The sequence below is a fragment of the Acomys minous genome, assembly GCF_964271855.1.
Source record: "Acomys minous genome assembly, chromosome: 13".
NCBI classification, from domain to species: Eukaryota; Metazoa; Chordata; class Mammalia; order Rodentia; family Muridae; genus Acomys; species Acomys minous.
The window spans coordinates 97,214,830-97,238,063 of record NC_140495.1 but is presented as its reverse complement, the minus strand read 5'-3'; the positions used below and the strand labels follow the sequence as shown (position 1 = coordinate 97,238,063).

At 45.5% G+C, this 23,234-nt stretch overlaps 1 protein-coding gene across 2 annotated transcripts; it reads right to left on the bottom strand.

Moving 5' to 3' along the window:
• Positions 1 to 6: 6 nt before the first annotated feature.
• On the bottom strand, positions 7 to 22,687 carry MRLN (myoregulin). Of its 2 annotated transcripts, XM_084753993.1 has the most exons (4): positions 22,463 to 22,687; positions 22,266 to 22,373; positions 2,019 to 2,135; positions 7 to 245 (listed from the first exon to the last, which is right to left on the bottom strand). In XM_084753993.1, the coding sequence occupies exon 4, from the start codon at positions 224 to 226 to the stop codon at positions 86 to 88; it is 141 nt and encodes a 46-aa protein (XP_084610119.1). In that variant the 5' UTR covers positions 227 to 245; positions 2,019 to 2,135; positions 22,266 to 22,373; positions 22,463 to 22,687; the 3' UTR covers positions 7 to 85. The 2 variants fall into 2 exon arrangements, with proteins under 2 accessions (XP_084610119.1, XP_084610118.1); XM_084753992.1 differs by lacking the exons at positions 22,266 to 22,373; positions 22,463 to 22,687 and adding an exon at positions 13,456 to 13,975.
• Positions 22,688 to 23,234: the final 547 nt, after the last annotated feature.

Sequence of the window (23,234 nt, the reverse complement as noted above, 5' to 3'; positions counted from 1 at the left end):
TGCAGATTTTTTTTTTTACAATGCAGATCTTTATTCACTGGAATTCACTTTGAAATTTAGACACAGAGTAAAGGAAGTCAGGCTTTTAGGAAGTTATGACAACATACATAATGGACATTAAGTCAACAAACAAAACAAATAGAATTTTCAGAAGTCGTCCCAGAATTTCATCTTCCAGGCTTTGGGGTGAAGTTGTAGAAATTAATATCCAGTTTTTCCCACTCATCCTCAGATGTTCCTGTTCCCTAGAAAAGAGAACGAGGGAAATAAGCATCCTGCAGTAAGCACGTGTAGATTCCTAATTTCTTTGGATGAAGACAAGCCTTCTGTGGTGTGTTGTAGCTATCTGTAGCCAATCAGTTTTTCTCTCACTCACTTTGGTGATTTTATGTCACAATCAGAGTGGTTTTTTTTTTAAAGTTTTTTTTCTTAATGTCTGTGTTTGGATGCATACACACGAGTGCAGTATCCACAGAGGCAGAGGGGGATTTGGATCCCTTGTCGCTGTGGTTACAGACAGTTGGGAACCACCTGAGGTAGCTGGGGACTGAGCCCGGGTCCTCTGGAAGAGCAGTATGTGCTCTTAACCACTGAGCCATCTCTCCAGCCCCAGCCCTTTGTTTTTCTGTATGTCAGTCTTGCCTTTCTCTCTACAAGGAATGGGTCAAGAGATGTCCACCGAGATCATTGTCTCCTTGTGTTGTCTGACTTGCCAACTGGTGTTCCCATGAGAGAAGCACACGGAGACATGGGAGATGTAAGTAGCAACATCATCTTTCAGAAGTGAATGGTGTGGGCTCTTTCTGATTTCTCTGACTTTCCTCAGGACCTCTCTTGTGTGTTCTGGCCACCGAGTGGAAGACTGTCATCAAACATATTTGCGTCTATGTCTCTTAGTTGTAGAAACATTTGCTTTATATTGTTTTGAACAGCTGGAATCTTAAGCAATGATAATCTGTGATTGGTTTTCCACATTGCAGGAACATTTTTTAAAAAGATTTATTTATTAAGTGTACAGTATTTTGCCTGCATGTACATCTGTATACCAGGAAAGAGCACCAGATCTCATTATAGATGGTTGGAAGCCACCATGTGGTTACTGGAAATTGAACTCAGGACCTTTGGAAGAACAAGCAGTGCTCTTAACTTCTGAGCCATCTTTCCAGCCCCCAATTGTAGGAACTTTTTAACTGAGCATCTAGTATGTGGGAGGTGTTAACACCATTCTTAACTTCCTTTCCTGAAAATGAGGAGGCAAAGAACCCTTTCCTGAACCTTAAACTGACACTCTGACACTCTGTGTCCTCCTCTCACATGACCACAAATACCTTAGCAATGTGACAAGACATGCAAGGTGAGCCATTTCATCTGACATTTTTCACTCAAAAATAAGAAAAGGCAAGGTGTGGGCCAAGAGAGAGAGAGATGAACACTGCTCAAATCTTCTCCCTCTTTGAGGAAACCTTATTGATTTCTTTTCTTTCTTTCTTTCTTTCTTTCTTTCTTTCTTTCTTCTTTCTTTCTTTTTTTGTTTTTCGAGACAGGGTCTCTCTGTGTTAGCCTTGGCTATCCTGGAGTCACTTTGTAGACCAGGCTGGCCTCAAACTCACAGTGATCCACCTGCCTCTGCCTCCCAAGTGCTGGGATTAAAGGCGTGCGCCACCACTGCCCGGCCCTCATCATTGATTTCTATAACAAGTGGCTCCATTCTCCAGTCTCACAGAAGGGACCATCTTACCAGTCACTCAGTGCTCACCGGCAGAGCGAACTCCTAGAGTCTTTTCTGCATTCAACAATTCCTTTGGCCTGTGTTTCAGCCAAGGGGTTGGCAGAGGGCAGGAATGGAACACAGGTTCATGAGTGACCTTTCCTCCCCTCCCTTAGCTTCAGCTTTCAGCCTGGGTGTCCTCAGTTAGGGATCCTTTGGGGGTCTTTTCTGTTCTCTCCAAAAGCAGGAAGATAAGAGTAATAGACAAGTGGTGGAGACAGGGGGATGGCAAGAGAGACCCGTTTCTCACCTGAGGTCCTCAGGTGGCGGCAGGTAGCACAGCTTTCCTGGTTTTCAACTCTCCTCTCCTGTTCTTGCTGGACCAAAGTGCTGTGGGCACAGGTGGTTCTCCTAGCAACCTTGGTTCCTGTGTCAAAGCACATGGAAGGTTTAATTGGACTCCAAAGTAGTTCAGCAAACAGAAGCCCAGTGGCCTGCACTGGGAACGGCTACAGGACTTTAAAGATCACAGGGAAGACTGTTAAAGACAGGAGAACACGACATTTTAATTTCATTCTAAGACAGAATTGTGTGGTTTAAAAACTGAAAGTTTAATAGAAATACTCCACCAAGCAGAATAATTTTCTTTGTAGGGCAAAGATCCACTACACTTTCTAAGGAAACAACTCCCTTGGAATTATATTTGAACAAATGACTCCAATATCTTCCTGGCGAAACAAAAACACATCTCTATGTAAGAGATCATAACTCACAAGACTACAGGGCTGATATTTAAGTATTATAAATTTTAGAGTAGAAAACAAAGGAGTAGATTTATAATAACGGAAAAAAAAACAGGCTGTAAAATATGGCCACTGTTACCTTTCAACCATGTAATTATCCTTTGTGTACTTTGCGTCTTGAACATGACATTGGCATTGTGCTCCACAGTGCTCACTGCAGGGTTTTTCCTTCCTCAGTCACGATATCCTAGCTCTCCCATAAGCTATTTCTCGGTACAGGTTCAGGTGACCTCTTTTCAAAGGTAATTGGGGCCAGTAAAATTTATAAATTTCTTCAGATTTTGAATATTTTTTATACATGTGGTATATGTTAGGTGTGGGCTCTGAGTCTAAATACACAGTTCACTCACATTTCAATGCAGAGCACCTATATACAGTGTGTTCAGCTTGCCTGCCCTTTTAGTGCAGCCCAGCCAGTCAAAATCAGACTTGGAATCAACTACAGTAATACGTGAAACTAGGATGGACCTTACTGTGGGTCCTGACAGTCAAGAAGTTTGAGAGTTTGGGATTGGAGAAGCTTTCCATATCGCTTCCACCTCAGACAAATAGGTGAGGGTCATGGGAAATAAGTCACATACTTAACACCTTTTTTTTTTTTTTGGTTTTTCAAGACAAGGTTTCTCTGTATAGCCTTGGCTATCCTGAACTTGCACTGTAGACCAGGTTGGTCTCGAACTCACAGGGATCCACCTGCCTCTGCCTCCCGAGTGCTCCCACTGTCCGGCATATTTAACACTTTTAAAAGTAAATATATACAGGTAAATTTTGAATCATTTGAATCACAGAAAATAAATTAGAAAACAAAGGATGGTCAGTAGACCCTTATCCAGTCACGGATAGAACATAATATATTCATTAAAATGATGATTAACACACATATGAAATCATAGAAACGTCACTTAGAAACATGATGCTTAAACATTGTAAAATGGTCACATGCTTCCCTTATACTCTTGTGCATCATACTTTCTGCAAGAACCACAGGGCCTCCTTCAGAAAAGCATGTATCCAAACGATCTTCGTGCTATCTTCAACTTGGAGACAACCCGTAGCCTGGATGTCGTGTCCATGCACGGCTTTCGGGGACTTGGACTTGACTGGACAGTAAGGGACTAACGAAAAGATAAGTACGGACACAAACACAGACACACTAGGGCAAGGTAGCCTGGGCTCTTGGCTGGAGAGACCACAGCACATAAAGGAGTTGAACAGAGGTTATTATATCCAGATAGGCAAGGATGGGCTCACAAGGATGGGGATAAGCAAGGAGGTAGGGTTATGGCATACAGCTCGATCAAGACGACAGGTTTAGCGAATCTTACTAAGAGCAGTCTCTGTAGGGGAGTAGACTTCATGCCATACACATCCAGGGCGAGAAAGCTGCAGGGGACAGTCTCTGCACACACTATCACCATCTGTACACAGATCACATATTGTTTCCCTCTGAGTCTCACCCCAGGGGAGAAGGCTCTGCCGTTTTCTTCACAGGTCTGAGGCTCGGCCGTCTTTGACATAGCTATGTCCATGTCAACCACACACGCTCACTCAGGACTTCACTCACTCAGGGCTTTCTATGCTCCCTACATCTAGGGGGAGAGAGACAAATGGTGGTGTATAGACATCAGATGGAGTGTCATACTATAGTGAAAATTAAACCACAGGAATAGGTGAAACCAGCACGGCCCTTACAGAGACAAAAATCAAAGCTCCTTAAGAAAGGCACGAAAGCAAATACATCAGCATCAGCGCTTTTACATAAAATGCTTGGGCACCATGTCCAGTTGAGGAAGACATGTGTGGGCGGTGATGGTTTAAAGGACAATGGGTAAAGAAGGGAATGGATACTGAGTTAACATTCTTGCTGTAAATGACTCATGCAACAGAAGCAATTTAAGGGAGCAGGGTTCATTTGCGCTCATGGTTTAAAGGGATACGGTCCATCGTGATGAGGCAGGAGCAACTGCAGTCAAGAAGCCATGAGAGGGCTGGAGAGATGGCTCAGTGGGTAAGAGCACTGACTGTTCTTACAGAGGTCCTGAGTTCAATTCCCAGCAACCACATGGTGACTCACGACCATCTATAATGTGATATAATGTGCACTGTATACATAATAAATAATTTTTTTTTAAAAAAGAAGCAATGAGAGACGAATACTGGGCAATTCATCCTCTCCTTTGAATTCAGTCCATCATTCAGGAAAGAGCTTCCAGTGGGGTTTCATTTCCTGTCAGTACACTCACAATTACCATTAAACTATGTGTTAACCTAGTGGTAACTATGTGTTAATTGGTATGGCACATGCCTATAATCTCAGCAGGCTGGTGAAGGAAAATCATGAATTTGAGGCTAGTTTGGGTGACATAGTAGGATCCAGGCCAGCTTGATCTACATAGTTAAGACCTTTTTCTCAAAAACCCCAAAAGGAAGCAAAACAAAATCAAGACCCCGCCCCCCCAAAAAAAAAGAAATAAGAAAACTCTGAGTATATGAGTTGTTTGTGCCCTTCTGTATTTACAGAGGATTTTATAATGGAAGTATGGGGGCGGGGGCACAAGAAAAAATATGCATGGGACAGTGGTCAGCACATCTACGGTTGGGTGGAGGGCCAATGGGGTGCTTCCCGCCTCTCCATTTCTCAAGTCCATTTAGTTAGAAGGCTTTTGCTCCTATAACCTCCGGTAACCAGAGAAAGTAATTTTGCTGACAGCTCGGATATTGATTGGTTTAGTTAAAACTATCACTATAATGACTATGAGGAAAAAGAACGTTAAATATATCGTTGAAATGCTCCTGTGGAGCTATCGTTGATAACAATCACCAAGCAAACATGTTCCCATTTCATTCAAAAGGCCCAGGACAAACAGGAACTTGGCCGCATCCTGTTAGTCTCTTCCCCTTGATTCTAGATATACATCCCTAGTAGATGCAGTTTTGTTTGTCCCAGTACCAACTGTGTCAGCATAGCACACATAAATTTTACTGTGGATTAAGACATTTGAATATAATGAGTATTCCTGGGCATAAGCTATCAATTTTCAGGAAAAATACTTCCTAGTATGTTCTCCTCTCTCTCTCTCCCTCCCTCCCTCCCTCCCTCCTTCTTCTCTCTCTCTCTCTCTCTCTCTCTCTCTCTCTCTCTCTCTCTCTCTCTCTCTCTCTCTCATGGTTTCTCTGTGCAGTCTTGGCTGTCCAGGACTTGCTTTGTAGACCAGGTTGCCCTTGAACTCACAGAGCTCTGCCTGCCTCCGCCTCCCAGAGTGCTGAGATTACAGGCGCGCAGCACCATGCTTTAATCCGTGAGTTCTAGGAGAGTTTTTTTTAACTCGCTGATGTGTTTGAAATGTATGTGTATTTTTGCTGCACGTCTTATCAACCTATCCGGACCTTGTTCTTATCTCAAATGTATTTTTAAAATCTTAAGAGAAGACCTTTGGTTTCCGATGTGACACTCTAGGTTATTTGGGGTCAAGTTTATTTTATATTGAAGCACAAAAAAATAACCCACCTCCCCACGTGAATACTTTTGCTTGTCTTTCCCCAGTTTTCAGAGAGGCCAAGGGGAGACTGTGGAGCACTTTATAGACTTGTTATATTAACACTAGAATAGGTAATAGCATTTGGTCTTAAAAACTTTGAAGTTTCCTTCTGACTCCATCAAGATGTTGGTGCAAATAATGTAGTTCACTGTCAGGCTCACTTGTTTATTGAACAGTCCAACAAGAGGCATCCTTCAAGGAAAGTGAGACGGATGGAAAGGGATGCTGGCTCTTGGTTCCCAGAGCTTGGTTTCACTGCTTCTTCTTTTTTAGTGCTCTCAGCTTGCAAGCCCTTGCCTCTAAGCCACAAAGATCTTATTTTTATATGGAGATAAATACTGATTCCTGGGACCACAAGACTAGTGTGTTTTCCAACTGTTTTGGTCCCCCAGCAAAAAAGGAAGCAAGCAAACACACAGAAAGAAAGAAAGAAAGAAAGAAAGAAAGATAGAAAGAAAGAAAGAAAGAAAGACAGAAAGAAAGAAAGACAGACAGAAAGACTTTCTATTACATTCATAACAGCATTTTTAGTCCACTCTTTTCTCTCGACCACTTTTCCCTTCCTTAGGTGTGGAGTTTTTGATCAAGACAAAGAACAGAATGTGCTCTGTGAGTCTCTTGTATTATCAACCCCCCCCCCAAAGAAAACACTTTCCCCTGGATTCAATGATGAGTCTTAAACACCCAAGTCACACTTCAAGACTATATTATTTTTTGACGAGAGTTCTCTAGCTGTATTCTGTGCCTCCATCAACACCTAAGGGTCAAGATAATATTCACAGAAATTCCCTTGAGACACACGTTGAAGAGTAAGACCACTGAAGAGAGACACCACAGTGAATTTTAGGTACCATTCATTGCAGGCCTGCAATGAGGTGGGCCCTTCCATGTACTGTGGGGAGCATGGGCCACAGCTGCCAGCCTCCAGGGGTGGATCCAGATACACCCAGAACTCTAGCCTCCAGATGTCACCCTTTCAAGTCCACTGACCGGGTAATGCTTTTGGATGAGAAGTCATTGCAGAAAGGGTCTTAAGTGCAGGGAAAACTGGCTTAGGTTCCTCTCAGTAAACGTGAAGGGCTCGTGGGACAGTGGGGTACACTTGGAGCCTAACGCCCCTGGATTTTCCAGAAGAGTTCTACAGCAGCGAAGAGCTATTTCACTCCCATTCAGGAAACCAGCCCTCGGCCAGTGGGACATTCCTCAGACTACAAGAGTAAGATCGCTGCCTCACAGTGAGGTCAGCTGGAAGTAAGTTGTTTTGTTTGACTTGGTTTCACCTTGCAGTTCAGCTGGTCTTGGATTCCAAGTGTGGCCCAGACTGGCCTCAAAGCGACAATCTTCCTGTACCTCCCAAGTGTTAGATTCCCATGAGTATGCGCCACTGTGTTGTTCACTTCTAACCATTGTCCCTTACACCTGACAGGTCTTCCCTCCTTGATCCTCTCCTTTAATGTCTAATTCACTAGACATAAAAGACTGACTGTGGGCCATGATGGTTGAGAGAAAGAACTGGGTTCAGACTGACAAGATCTGAGCATCAGACCTGCCCTTTACCTCAGCCACTCACACTGACTCCCTAACACCAGCTAGCGCTTTTGTAACCTCAGATGCTAAGAGCATCTTTTTAGGATGATGAAAGCAATTCAATGATTATTTGGGTCTAGAACATAAACCTTCAATGCACAACAGCAATAGTCATTAGTTAAAGCCCTGCCCATTGTCCTTCAATGAATCACTCGCAGGTCCTTCAGACTACACAAAACCGTCAAGACTCTTGCCCATCGTGAGCCTCAGCATGACCTCTTCTGTGATCCGTCCTGAGCTCAGGCAGAACTGATCTGACACTTAGTAGTAACCTCACCAACGCATGCCGCATGACAGCTGTCACCTGCATGACCCCCCACCTGTCACCTGCATGGCCCTATAGGTCCAGGTTCCTTAGAAGGTGGAACCAATGTGCTGATCCTGGGTGACAGGGCAGACAATCTGTGACACTAACTGGTTTTCAACAGGCACTGACTTCATCATTATGATGTTTAAGATAGACACCTTCTTGGAAGACTTAATGGTCCTATTCAAATGAAAAACACAATAAGAAAGACAGACTGCTTTTCTCAGGAAACTATTTAAATAAGAAAGTCCCAAAGTTGAATGCTTCCACCTTGCCTCAATTTGGAAAGGGCTTACAGTTCAGCAAGGGTTATGCTCATTAGCACTGTCTTTCTGAACTTGAGAAAGCCTGTGAAAATTCTGTTTAGATGTTTCTGCTCTTTTTTTTTTTTTTTAAGTGCTTGATTATAATGAAGGAAGTGAGTTGCTGGCAGGCCACGGATACTTGGCCCAGGACTGTCAGGGCCTGCAGTTGTTTATATGGAACAGTGGAGACTGTAGCCACTAAACACCCTGAGTTAGAGTGATTTGGGAATTAAGTGAAAAATCTGCACGCCTTCAATAGTAAATAGATTTTGTGTGCTCTATAAACTTCTCAAATGCCATCTCAAGTTGTAGTTTCTGGGCTAAGTAAGGCCCCACTCAATGATGCCCAAAGCTGAATCCCGTCAGGAAGGGAAGTAAATACAGAAGAAAGATTTTGTTTATCAGTATGGACCGTGGATAAGACAAAACCATGTACGAAAACAAAGGGATAACCCATGACATTAAAATGGTTGCGGTTCTGATTGACATAGCCTGCTTACCAACCGGGACATGATTTCAAGGTGATTTTCCTCTTCCTTGCTGAGAGAAATAATTAGCAGTGAAAGCATTGAAGAGATGCTGGCACCAGAATGATATTTCCGTTTTCATCATCTTCTCATTTGACACTTGAGCTCTCGAGAAGGGACAGACTTGGTCAGGGTCATTATTCATTGTTCTCAGAGCTGGGGCCATAACTGCCTAGCAACTCAGACATTTAAAGACAGTGGTTTGTGTTTCACCAGAATTCATTATTTGTAAAGAACCTACCTTCATCTCTCTCTCTCTCCCTTCCTCCCTCCCTCTGTCCCTCCCTCCCTTCCTCTCTCTTTCCTTCCTCCCCCTCCCCCCTACAAGCACCTGCCCCTCCCCAGTCCAGGACCTTCAGTTCAGGCCAACATATAACCAGAAAGCTCAGAATATCAAAAAACAAAACAACAACAACAACAACAAACAAAACAAAATAAAAAACCCAAGAACAACAACAACAACAACAAAAACGAGGGGAACACAGGGAAATAAACATCTGGCTAGTCAGGGCCACACAACAAACGTAACAGAAAAAACTTCGCCTGGCCACATCTGAGCAGTGAAGGATGACAAGGGAGGGGAGAGGGATGTGGAGCTGGATGGGACTGGTTTAGACCCTGGCTGGCTCTGTGGTCCTTGGAGAAGGGATGTGCCTTTCTCTGGCAAACAGAGACAACAACATCTGTCTGGCAGGCGCCTTGAGTGATTTCATCGCTAGAGTTAATTTACCCTCCGCGCTTTGATGTTGGGGCTCATGAAACACCAGCGGTTGGAAATTAACACTATTCCTCTCTCAGTTGGAGAGACCAAAGCCCAAAGAAGATCAATAACCCATCCAAGGTCATATACTGAACAAGCTGGGACTTGGGACTTGGAAAGAAATCTGTCTGGCACCAAAGCCATAGGCTTAACCACCGTGGCTTCTCAGGGCTGATAAGAACAAAAGCCAAGAGGCCGGCATGCTGCCTGCTGCTCGATAAATACTGAGATGAATCATCCGAATTGGAAAGCCAGGCCCTCCTCTGTACCCAACCAGGGGGGAGAATGGGGGGGTGGCTTGGGCAGACTTGTAGAGAGAAAGCCCTAGGAGGCGAAGCCAACACACAAACATGGTGGGCAGCAAAGCCCTGCTTTATCCGAAAGCACTTGGACCCAAGGGGATGGGGTTTGAGGACCAGGCTCTCACCACTCTGTCCATGGTTCTTGTTCGAAACCACCTCCTCCCATTTTCTTTGACCACTCTACCCATCTCTCTCTTTCTTTTCACAGCATCCCCATGCTCCACACATTGGTGGCCATGTATACATCAGAGTTTGTCTTATTTTTTTTTTTCTCTGTGTAGCCGTGGCTGTCCTGGACTTGCACTATACAGAAACCCACCTGTGTCTGCTTCCCTGAGTGCTAGGATTATAGGTGTGCGCCACCACGTCCGGCTTCGCCTTAGATGTTTTTTAAGTCAGTGTTCTGGTCCTAAAATGAATCTCTTTTGTACTCATGAGCAAAAGTGTCCTCTTCCTCTTCCACTACCGCGGCTCCTGAAGGCTGGGTTTTTAGCCACCATGTTCTCACGACCTAAATAAGTTGACACTGACCCTTAAATTAGGTAGGTGTCGGTGAGTGGTACTGGAAACATTCTGCGATCCAAATGGTCAAAATGTTATGTCCCACTAGGCTCCCTTCATCTCTAGGACACACAGCCAGAGTGTACTCTCATAAGGCCTAATGAAATGCCCAGAGCTCTGGCTGGATACTCTTTGTATCAGGCTTGGCAAGAGAGCTCCAACATGCATGCAACAGCCCCCACAGCCATCCTTTAGGTGGGCTAAGGGAAAAGAACAGGGATTCGGATGGACCAGATGGTAGTGGCAGTGGCGGGATGGGTGTGGAGTGGCAGTGGGGGTGCTCTATGCGGAACTTTGCTGCTCAAATGAGGGTCATTCCTGAACTGGGGGTTGAATTTGAGTTCTCAAAAGCATTTAGTGGAAGCTTTAGGTGAGTGGTTCTCAACGTGTGGGTCACAAGGGTCACCTAAGACCATCAGAACACACAGGTATTTATTTACATTATGATTCACAGAAGTAGCAAAACTACAAAATTATAAAGTAGCAAAGAAAGTAATTTTATGGTCAGGGGTCACCACAGCATGAGGTGGCAGTATTACAAAGGGCGAGAACCATGGCTGCTTTTGTAAAACGCTTTTCGGTGTGTGCAGAATTTCCTAAAGCTTCCGGGTGCTCTCTGGAGGCAAATTTAGAATGCAGAGGGCCTGGCTGGAGAGTACCATATCGTGCTTAAATGTGACGATGGCTTCTTGGAGAGAAGGCCTGGGACTGGGCACCGATGTTGATCCCCAATTATCTGAGTGGCTAAAAGGATGGTGAGGTATAACTTTGGGTGCATGTATGTGGGGGTATGTATATGTGCATGGTTTGTGTACACATGTATCAATGTGCATGCATTTGTGTGCACGTATATGTAGAGGCCAGATGTTGACATCAGGTGTCTGTCTTCCTCCAGCACTCTCTATGTTGTTTGTTTGTTTGTTTTATAAAATAAAGTCTCTTAGGAGCCAAGAACTCACTGATTGGCTGGCCTGGCCGGCCTGTGAACTCAGGGGTCCCCCTTGTCTCCATAGCCTCTCATCACTAACGGTCACAGGCATGGACCACCACATCATTTAAAATTTTAAATTTAAAATTTAAATTATGTATATGGGTGTTTTGTCTGTACAACGTATCTGCACAGCAAGTGCATGCCTAGTGTCCATGGAGGACACAAGAGGGCACTGGATTCCTGAAACTGAAGTTACCGATGGTTGTGAGCCACCACGTGGGTGCCAGGAACTGAAGTGGGGTCTTCTGGAGGAGCAGCAGGTGATCTTAGCCCCTGAGCCATCGCCATGTCCCACACTCAGCTTTTACTTGGGTGCTGGAGTTCTATGCTGAGGACATCATGTTTGTGCACCAAGAACTTTGCCACCATCTCTCTAGCCCAGCAAGGTTTATCCTCAACGCACTTTTTTATGCTCACTAGCCCATTATGAAGATTATGATACTCAGGTTGGCATCCCCCCAAAAGTTCTGAATCATGAAGAATCCCACTCTCTTAAGGATGCTACTCAAAAAGTAACCATTTTCTCCTACCACATGAATGGCCTACGGTCTGTTCTGGCCTAGCACCATGCCTGAACACAGCAGAAATTCAATACAGAAAGCACAAATCCCCTCCTGCCTCTCTGGAGTCTCAGTCACACTGTGTAAGCAAAGGGATCCACAGAAGTGTACAACAGAGGTAAACGGGGATGCTGGTTGTACCAGCTCCGAAGGCTCAGGGGTGAAACTACCCCATGATCACCACAGCTCCTAGTTGTAGCCTGAAGTCTTGGGTTGGGAGCATAATAGCAATTTCTCATTTACCCACAGTGTGGCATACACCATTCTGAAAAACGGTGACACCAAATGTGAGAACAGTTCAATGTGAGCCTGTTTTTCAGACTAATACTTCCTACCACGCATGGGGTTTGGAGGCTCTGCAATTGAATTGGAAATGGGTGATTCTGAAGAATAAATGCATTGAATGGGCAATTTTATAGACAGTAGTACAATAGCTGTTACTACTCATGGACACTTATATCTACTATTAGCAAACACCCCAAATCTGGCAAGGTAAGTAATAATTTTATTTCATAAGTGAGGAGCCTGAGGCTCAGAGGGGCTGAGTCCCTGTATACAGTCTTATAACTGCCCTTATGTGGCCCACATCTGTGACTTCCCAATTCACCATAATGCCTCTGTTAAGATTCTATCTATGCCGGGCGGTGGTGGCACATGTCTACAATCCCAGCACTCAGGAGGCAGAGGCAGGTAGATGGAGGCCAGCCTGATCTACAGAATGAGTGAGTTCCAGGACAGGCAAGGCTACACAGAGAAACCCTGTCTCAAAAAAAAAAAATACAGGTTCTATCTAGAAGCATACACATGCTTAGGAGTGGGAGTCACAAACCTAGGCAGAGAGCTATGCTAGGTCTCAAAGGAGAACTGGAGTATGAGGTGTCAGCTCTGCCCATGAGAACTGGGCAAAGCATCTGACTCTTTGAATTCCAGGGCCCTCCCTAGCCAGACGGAAAACACAGTGACCTACTTTGAGGGCCTCTGAGAAAGTAACTGCTATAAAGAGGGCTGCGAAGACAAAGCTACTGGTTGTGAAACTAGCAAGAGACGGGGGTCCCTGCAATGAGACTGCTGTCTCTGACCCAAGCCCAGAATACGGGAGAACATCAGGGCCACCTGCCTCCCCCGCCAGCTGTCCCACATGGATTCCTGTGAAAATTCCCTTTGAAAACCCTGGGATTCTACCTGGAGAGGAAACACAGGAAGGTGTCTCAAGCTGCAGCCCCACAGTTTGGCCAAGCAATTTCTATGCGGGTGTTATTAATTACCTGCTCCTCCTGGCCTCAGCCAAAACTGAAATGAAAGGAGTTGGATTCGAATCCATTAATCTCCTCCTCTTATCATCCGGCTCATAAAACTTGGAGAGATTTTGAAATACAGGCAGTGGAAATAGGCTCTGGGAGTCTCAGCAAGTTTTACCCTCCATTGTCTCCCATGAGAAGCAAACAAGAGTCACGCTAACCTCTCCCTACGTCAACACGACTTAAAAATACAAACTCAACACTTACTGTTCAGGGCTTCAACGGGCCAAGTCCGAAGTCACGGGAATGGCTGCTCTTCCTTTCAAAAACACCATATGCTCTTGGTGGATACGGCGCTCCCTGGGCTGTTATTAATAACTGGCTTACAGTGCTAGGCAGAAGCACGAGCCAGAATGTCATGGGAGGAGACGAGTGGAAAGGAATTGACAGACACAGGTGGGATGAACTGTTAACAAAAATATAACCTCACAGGGGCTCAAGTGAGGGGCAGCTTCCTCTACCACCAATAGATCCCTGGGTTAGCTCTTCTAAATATTAACAAGCAACAAAAGTCTCCTTCAAGGTGAGAGTACAAGGCTGTCTAATGTTGACCCGTCTTTGCTCTTTTCCGCACTTCTTTTCCATGGGGAATCTGTTTTTTGTTGTTGTTGTTTTGGCTTTTATTGCTTTAGTTTTTATTTATAGGTTATGTCTCTCTAACCCTAACCCACACCTACGCGGGTGCCTAAGGAGGCCAGTGAGAACGTCAGATCTGCTGGGGCTAGAGTTACAGTTGGGTGACCGCATGTGGGTTCTGGAAACTCAACCCAGGTCTTCTGTGAGAACAATGTGTCCTCTTAACTGCTGGGCCACCTCTCCAGCCCCCTTTCTGATATCTGAATATCTTCCCATGTTTATAGATGTAACCTAATGTACTTTGATTGCCCCATTTTTCAAAATATATCGAGTGGATTTTTAAAATGTCTACTATTGATCTTGAGCGTGTGTGTGTGTGTGTGTGTGTGTGTGTGTGTGTGTGTGTGTCTGTAGTCGGGCAGTGGGGGGGGGGTGCAAGTTAAGGTATGGGTTCCATGCCTTACAACAGTGGTTCTCAACCTGTGGGTCATGGCCCCTTTCAAGATCATGTATTTACATTATGACTCACATACAACCGTAGCAAAATTACAGTTATGAAGAAGCAAGGAAATGATTTTATTGCTGGAGTCACCACAACATGAGGAACTGTATTGACGGGTCGCTGCATTAGGAAGGTTTGAGAACCACTGCCTTAGAGACCTGTCCACCATTTTTGAGACTAGTTTCTCACTGACCTGGAACCTCACAAGTATCCTAGGCTGGCTGGCCTCAGTGAGCCAACCAGCTGTCTCTGCCTCCCCAGTGTTGGGAATACGTGCCCTGCCACTGCTCCTGGCTTTTTAATGTGCCGAAGTTCTGGTCATGGGTCCTCAGGTCCCTGTTCTGTGTTTGCATAGCCCGCGTCTGCTGACTCAGCAGGGAAGTGGATCTTGAGGTGATGTCACATCCCCAAAGCACCCTGCAGAAGTGATGTGGGCAGACTGGAAAGAGACAAGATGTGGCTTCTGGCTTGAGGGACTCTCTTCTTTTGAAAAATCTGTATTTTAAAAATGTCCAGTCGGGCGTGGTGTTGCACGCCTATAATCCCAGCACCTGGGAGGCAGAGGCAGGCAGATTGCTGTGAGTTCAAGGCCAGCCTGGTCTTCTACAAATCGAGTCCAGGACAGCCAAGGCTAATAGAGAGAGAGCCTGTCTCGAAAAACAAAAACAAAGACAAAACAATGCCCCTCACACGAACATCAAATTATCTAGATTATCAACGGAGAAAGTTAGACCCGCATTCCACTGACTGAACACAGTTGTCTTGAGTGTTAAAGGAGAAGCAGCATTTACCTAACAGTGACTGCACTGTGCCTGCCTTTGGGCTGGTGCTTCTTAGCTTCCAATTGTCTTTTATTCTAGCCCGAGCCTCGTTATGGTGCATCTTCTGTTGTCAGCTTGACTGCATTTAGAGTCAGCTAGGAGACAGACACACTTTTGGGCAATACTTGTGAGCCTCTAGAGAGGTTAAGCTGACGAGGGATGAACCTTACTTACAGTGAGGGACACCAGACTGTGGGCAGGGCATACCAGACTGGATGCAAGGGGGGTGGGGGTGGCATGGGGGTGGGGTGGGAGTAAACTGAGCCTCAGCATTCAGCTCTCTGCTTCTCCACTGTGTACCCACTGGGACAGTTATCTCATGCCCCGCCCCCTTTCTTTCCCAAACAAAGCCTTTCTAGCCAACTACACATTGTGGCCAGACAAGCGGATACCTTATTGCAAACGACTCAGTGATTCTGGATTTCAATTTTCCGCACTGTGATCAATTTAACATTTACGAGTTATTTACTGTATATATGTATAGACAGACGTGTGTGAACTTAAGATGCGGTGCACTGCCAGGTGTTTTTGTCGCTAGCATACCTATCAAAGGTGGTACTTACCAAACCCGTGATAGGCCAGTCACACCATATAGTGTCTAGATATCTCAGCAAATTTGTACATTTTGCCTCTAGCATTCACTATTGTTGCCAGAGACAGCTCTCTCGCTCTCTCTCTCTCTCTCTCTCTCTCTCTCTTTCATTTCTTGTATTTCCAAAAAGGAGTTATCAGAAATACATGAAATTATGTGCGGCGAAGGATGAAAGCTATTTCCAATGATTTCCTCTCATTTAAAGAAGGTAATAAGCTTGATGACTGTTGAATGAATCAGTGAACCGACCAAATCCTCAGTTAAATTTGAGACCAAAACACTCCTTCCTCACGAACCTACTATCTTCCCTCTCAGGGACCTCAGAGTTGCAGAAAGGAAGCTCTGATGGCTGCTGGCCCCTGACAGCAGGGTCAGCCTGGGAGGCTGTGCCCACGCCTGTCCTTGACAGCATTCTGTGCCCTGTGCAGGAGCCTCCCCTTGAGGAAGAGACTGGCCTGCTGCAGGAAGGCAATGAGTAAATTGCAGTAAATGATGCCTCTCCCAGTAATAATAACCAGGAGAACTCCCTATTCTTAATCAACCTGATTATATATCTGTATTTGTATATCTATATATCTGTATCTATATTATCTATCAAAATGTATATGCATATATATGTATATACACAGTCTATAGAGATGGGATCATCTTTGGGATGTCGAGTACACAGAGGAATTAAGGAAGAACTCCAACGGAAGGCTGCTGCCTTCTGTCTTATTTGGTTCAATCTGGACCCTGCTATGGTGTCTGTGCCTGCTGTGTGGGGATCTTCTGCAACTGATGCAAACGTGGGCCTCGGAGATGAAGCATGCTGGTCAGCTGCTGGACCTGAACCACAGCCATGCCATCTGTTCAGTGGAAAGGTGGCAATCTTAGCCAGTCAAAGCATCCCACAGAAGACAATGCAAGGTGAACCAGCCGCAGGCTCTCTTCAGCCCTTCTCCTTATGAGGGGTTGAGTCTCAGCTGACCTCAGACTCTGCATCCTCCTGCCTCAGCCTCCCAAGGGCTGAGACAACAGGTGTGTACTGCCCTACACAGCCGAAAATGAAGAAAGTTATTTTACTTCTTTGAGTGTAAAGAGGATAATGGTTAAGGCTGCAATGTAACCACGCCGACCTTGAATTCATGATCCTTCTGCCTCCGTGCACCAGTTACTCCGTATTTTTCAAAAAGCGATTCTCTGGGCTCTTCATCTAAAGGTGGGTAGGGTCCATCATGGAAGCTGTGTCACAGGCATGGGCATGTGTGGTGGCTGGTCACACTGTGTCCTCAGTCATGAAGCAGACACAGATGCCACCAGCATCCCACTTCCTCTTTTCCATTCCTTACTCAAGGACATAAGCTCACAGAACCCCACCATCTTTATTCAAGAGGGGTCTTCCCTCTTCAGTGAAACTTTTCTGGAAAGACCCTTACAGGCACACCCAGAAGTGTGTTGCCATGGCAATTCTAAATCCAACCAACAGTGACAGTTCCCAAGTACCGAGATTACAGGTGTGCACAGTAGCACCCAGTAGAAAAGACAGAAAAAAATTCTAAAAGGTGATATTATCAATTTTATCTGCAATATTCTTAGGTCAGTGCCAGGAAGTTCAGGTCACCGTTGAAGAAGAATACAAATATCTTTTTGTTTCTTTGCAACTTTATGAAACTTTATGAAAGCAGAGATTCAAGGAGCTACATCAGCTGCCATCTTGGGTCTGGAAAACTGAAGGAGAGATAAATCTGTTTTTTAGGATCCCAAGTATGGGATCAGAACAGTCTTGTAAGAGAACAGGTGAGGTTAATCCACTTGAAGACCAACCACCTCGTGTGGGAGCTTGATTGTTGCCAGCTGAAAAGATCCTGTGAACAGACTCTAGGAGCAGATTTATAAATGAGCCCAGAACTGGAGGTGAGGCTTTTTGGAAACTTCGGATAGTTTCGGCTGTTCATCGCTGCACTTCGAGATGCTCCTAGAGAGAAGCGCTCGAGGGAAGGTTTTGGGGCTCTGGCTCCTGCTAAGGTTCTGAGTTCTGGTTACTCCAGGTTCCAGCAGAAGAAATCCTGCAGATTACTCCAGGAGAATCGTTCCTTGGAACTGATATCCTTACGGTTTTGTTGTTGTGTTCTTTAATCCTCATTTCCTATGGTTTTGGTTAGTTGGGTTATAAGTGACCTATGCTTGGTTAATAAGTTGTAGTAAAATATATTGGTTAAGAAAACTGAGACTACAAAAACCATTGAACGCAGGGGTATATAACAGTCCTCAGCTTCAGTTCTGGAGAGTGTCCTGGAGGGCCACAGAGATGTCCTCATATAGCCTGACAGGGAAGACAAGAAAACAGATTCAGAGTGGCAGCATCACTCATCGAAGGATACAGTGTCACAGCTGTGGTAGCAGACATTCTGATTCCAAGACACTCTCTGAATCCCATGTTCTCAAGATACTCAGGTGTGCCTGTGGCAAAAGCGAGCATACTGGTGGTAAGACAGAAAGAAGGGGGAAGGCAAGCAAGGAGGCAAAGGAAGTCATACCAAGCACCAAATGGACCGTGTATTCTGGTATTTCTGGAAACAGAACTGAGGACACTAGATCCTGTTGAAATGGAAGTCTCACAAAACTAACTTGGTGCTCAGCGTGGATGAGGACCAACAGTCTCTCCCTGGAAGGAACTCCCCTCCAGGGACACAACTAGGCCAATCCAAGCTAGACAAGAAATCCATGTATTCTCCAAAACTACACCAAATATAACTCAGGGCATAGGCTTGAACATATTCAAGATCAAACCCCTCCCTTGCTCCAGTCTCAGAAGGAAGTGGAGAGGGGGCTCCCTGTACAAAACAGGCGATAATACAAATAACCTTTGCTCTCTCTAAAGACAGTGAAACTTACTCATCAATGGAGGGCCTTACTGCCAACGTAAAGCAACTGTTTTTCCCCTAGAGTACACAGAAAATAATATAAAAGGCAATGTTTACTGTTTAATTGCTTTACAAGCATCTCTACTTCTCCAGCTTGCCCTCTCAATAAGAAGCAAGGAAAACCAGGAAGTTCTCTTCAGCTTACGAGGCAGAATGGGGGGAAACCTGGTACTGGTAGAATCTACAGAAACCTTTGCTCTGATTAAGACTTCAACCCGCCAGCTTAACATATTCTGTCCCTGTGAACGGTGAGGACAGCAGAGACTGGGGGTGGGTGGGGGGTGTCTCTGTGATTCAGAGCTCTTCACTTTCAGCTTGATAAACCATTGGGTTTAAGAGCCAAGACAGGGGGGCTGGAGAGATGGCTCAGAGGTTAAGAGCACTGACTGCTCCTCCAGAGGTCCTGAGTTCAAATCCCAGCAACCACATGGTGGCTCACAGCCATCTATAATGAGATCTGGTGGCCTCTTCTGGCCTGCAGGTGTACATGAAGACAGAGCATTGTATATATAATAAATAAATAAATAAATAAATCTTTAAAAAAAAAAAAAGAGCCAAGACAGAAGGTGTGGTGATCCACATGGAACAGGGGCTCAGAGTGTCAAAGATGATCTGCTGTGGGTGTGGTCCACTGGGTGGTGGGAGGTGATCCATTGGGTAACGTGCTTGCTGAGCATAAGAACCTGGCTTGGATTCCTGAAATACACAGAATCAGATACTTGTGGCATCTTCTAACTTATTGGTCAGTGCTCCCGAATAATAATGCGATTGGCAGGTAGTGTGTCTGTCTGTGACTTCAATACTCTTCTGAAAAGATGGGAGGCAGAGACAGGATCTGTGGGTGCTCACAAGACAGCTAGCCTGGATACATAGTGGGGGGAAAATATCAATGAGACTTTGTCTCAAACAAGGTGGAAGTTGAGAATCAGCATCCAAGGTTATTTCCTGACATCTACATAAATGTGCTGTGTGTGCACACATGTGTACATACATGAGGGAAGGTTTAAAGCAGTGGTTCTGAACCTGTAGGTTGTGACCCTCCTTAGCAAACCTCTATCTCCAAAAAGGTTTACATTACAATTCTTAAGAGTAGCAGAATTATGCTTATGAAGAGGCAGCAAGTAATTTTATTGTCGGGGTCACCATAACATGAGGAACTGTACTTAAGGGTCCTAGCATTAGGAAAGTTGAGAAACACTGATTTAAAGGAACATGCTGCTGATACTGTAGCCAGTTAGCAAACATCTTCGCATTATTATTCGGAAGCACTGACCTAGGAATAGTGACAGTAAGTTAGAAGATGCCACAAGTATCTGATGTGGCCAGCAGGACACTGAGTGTACCTCGGAGGCACACCATCAAAGACTGGCCTCTCACCCTGCATCTCACCTCGGCTGTTTGTGCACATTAAGTGGCTAAGACCACATGATTGTGGAAGCAGGCTTTGCCAACTGATCCTAGGCAAGTCATTTGATGTTTGTGAAACACAAGACAGAGAACAAGATGAAGGAAAGCCAAGTGCATCTCGAGCATCCAACAAGACAGCTGAGAGGAAGGGATCACCCACCCAAGCTCCTCCGTTGACCTATTAATTAATGTTCCTGTTTCTGCAGCTTCTGGCCTCTTGTCCTGCCTGGCCGGAAGCACAGGGGGATGACAAAAGGCACACAAAGGCAGGGAGGGTGGAAAACCGCATGTGAAAACCATACTGTGACACGGTGAGAGAGTAGTAACTTTGCTCTTGGTACATGGCAGCTGTTAAGGGTCCTGACATTCCCAAGGGAGTCTCAACCTGCCTCCCCCACCCCGACCCCCGCCAATGCCCCATGAGGGAACTGCCAAGCACCAAAGGCTATCGCATGTCCAGACTTTGCAACATTATGGCACCCCATCATCATCCATAAAGTTCATGCTTGAGAACAAGTGTGGGCGAGGTCACAAACCAACCAGCTGCTACCCCCAAACGCAAAACTCATATTGAAGTAAGTTTAAGATTTTCTCTTGGGCTGCGCTTATAGCCATCCTCAGTCATGTGTGGTCACATGTGGCTTGTAGGCCAAGGGATGAGCATGTCTGCTGGACAGCGAAGCCCCTACTGACCTCAAGCCCAGATGTGCCGGGGCAAAGCTCATGGGATCCAATGATTACATCTAGGAACACAGTGATCTGGCTGTACAACAGAGGCACTTAAAATTTATAGGGCATTTGGATAAAAATTACATATGAGACAATGATAATCCTTAAACAACATACTTTTTAAAAACTAATTCTAATGTTGTTATTATCTTCTTTGAGACAGAGTCTGGTCTATGTAGCTGAAGATGACCTTGAACTCCTGGCTCTCCAGTCTTCCACTTCTTAAGTGCTGGAACTGCGGGTAGGCACTGCCACTTCCGGTATATGTGGCACGGGGGAGAGAACCCAGGGCTGTGTGCATGCTAGGCAAGTAAGTGATCTAGCCAGCACTAAGTCACATCCCAGCTTCTGTCTTTTCTCTCACGTGCACAAGGTTAGAGTTAACACAGCTACATGGTAAACAAAACTACGTGACGCTACATACAGCTTGAAGCCAGCTGTCATTGGAATATCTGCACTGAGGAAATTGGCAAGCAATACAAATCAGGGCTGTTTTCACAAATATTGGTTATGAGACAAGGTCTCACTGTATAGCCCTGGCTGGCCTGGAACTCAGACCTTCCACCACCGCCTCCCTGTAGTGCTGGGATTAAAGGCGAGCACCAGAGCTCCCAGGAGGGCCAGGGCTTTTAAACATGCTGCTTTGTTAGTCCCCTCCCGAGCTCAGCCCGCTAAACACATACTAAGAGGCCCCACTTGCACTTTACAGCAGCGGGTTCTCACCCTTCCTAACGCTGCGACCCTTTAATGCAGTTCTTCATGCTGTGGTGACCCCCCAACCATAAAAATTGTTTTCATTGCTACTTCGTAACTGTACTTTTGCTACTGTTACGAACCATAAGGTAAAGAAGCTACGTGTTTCAGATGGTTTAAGAGGTGACCCCTATGAATGGGGTTGTTCAACCTCCAAAGGGGTCGCAACCCACAGGTTGAGAACCAGCGCTTTAGACGCTCGAACAGCTGAGACCACTCAGAACACTAATCTTACTTCCTAACTTGAGGCTTATTTACCAAGGTCTCCTGGGTACATTTAATTTTCTTATCTGTACTTAAGTCCTAGAACTTCTGGTATATGCCTTTCTCCATGCCAGGCTTTAATTTGTTCCTCTTTCCTGTGAACAAACACAAGGACTAGCTGTGCTGAACTTCCCGTATGCGTCACATGCCCTCTCCAAGTAGGTCACAAGCTCAAAAGCCCGCAGGCCCGTACTTTAAATAAGTATAGTGGTGGACAGAGTGGCTCTCTAGGGGACCAGGTGCTCCCTGCCATCCTAGTGCACTGACCCCCTCAGCCTGGTATGACAGTGCAACGACAGTCTTCCAGCCTTTTCTACGGATGCCAGCCATCTGTGTTTCTTTTCAATTACAAATTCCTCATTTAGAAATACATTCTGGTTTTTCCATCCACACTTCAGCTATGTCTACAAGCAATGGTGAAATGGTTAGCCGCCCCCGCCCCCATCCCCCCAGCCACCTGATCTTACCATGGTGACTGTGTCACTTCCTGGAATCCCTCAGGAAGAACAGAGCGGACTTTCGGACATTCATAGCTTTGCTGCCTCATAAGACTCTGGAAGCGAAACACAGACAACCTGGATACGGAGGGAAAAGCTCCCCCCCCCCGCCCCCCCAGTCGCATTTATCCGATTAGCTAAAGGAGCTAGTGGCCCAGCAGCCCCACCTGCTGTCAGGACAATTCTCCGCTCAGCAGGGCAAGCAGCCAGTTCACCTACCCTGAGCTACTTCCCTTCCACCACTGACTCCACTTTCTGGAATCACCTCAACTGGGACAGAGGCTCCACCCACCTGTTCTAAACTCTGCCTAAAAATCAATTAGGCTCAGTGGTTGAGCGCACTGCTTGCTCTTCTAAACGACCCAGGTTCAATTCCCAGCACCCACATGGCAGCTCACAGCTGTGTATAACTCCAAGATCTGACACCCTCACACCAATGCACACAAATTAAATAAAAATATTTTTTTAAAAAAATCAATTAGTTTGGAAGCCTTCTGATCCAAAGCATATCCTTTTATTAGAAATAAAGAGGGAGGGTGGATTTAAACAATCTGACCCAGTGAGATGACATTAGGAATTCCTGGCGACTGCATCCCTTAAAGGAATTTTGCTATTGTGCACTGCCACCCCTAGCCTCACCAAAATGCAAACGGTAAGAAGCCATCTGCCCTTCTAACACATGGACACCAACCCCAAGTATCCCAAGTATTCTCCAGCGTATACATTATCTTCCATGACCCACTGGTGCAACGCAGGCACATCAATCAGCTGTACCGAGGTACCTGCCTGTGTCACACAGCAAGCTGTTTTATGGATAATTTTGTTACTTCCTTTCAATTTTGTGTATGTGTGTGAAGGCGTCTAGAGGTCAGAGGACAACCTGTAGGAGCTGGCTCTCTCCTACTACGGGGGGCCCCAGGGCTCAAACTCAGGTGATCA

Coding starts and splice junctions, on each gene's coding strand:
- MRLN (XM_084753993.1), bottom strand. CDS start 226: ATGAGTGGGAAAAACTGGATATTAATTTCTACAACTTCACCCCAAAGC.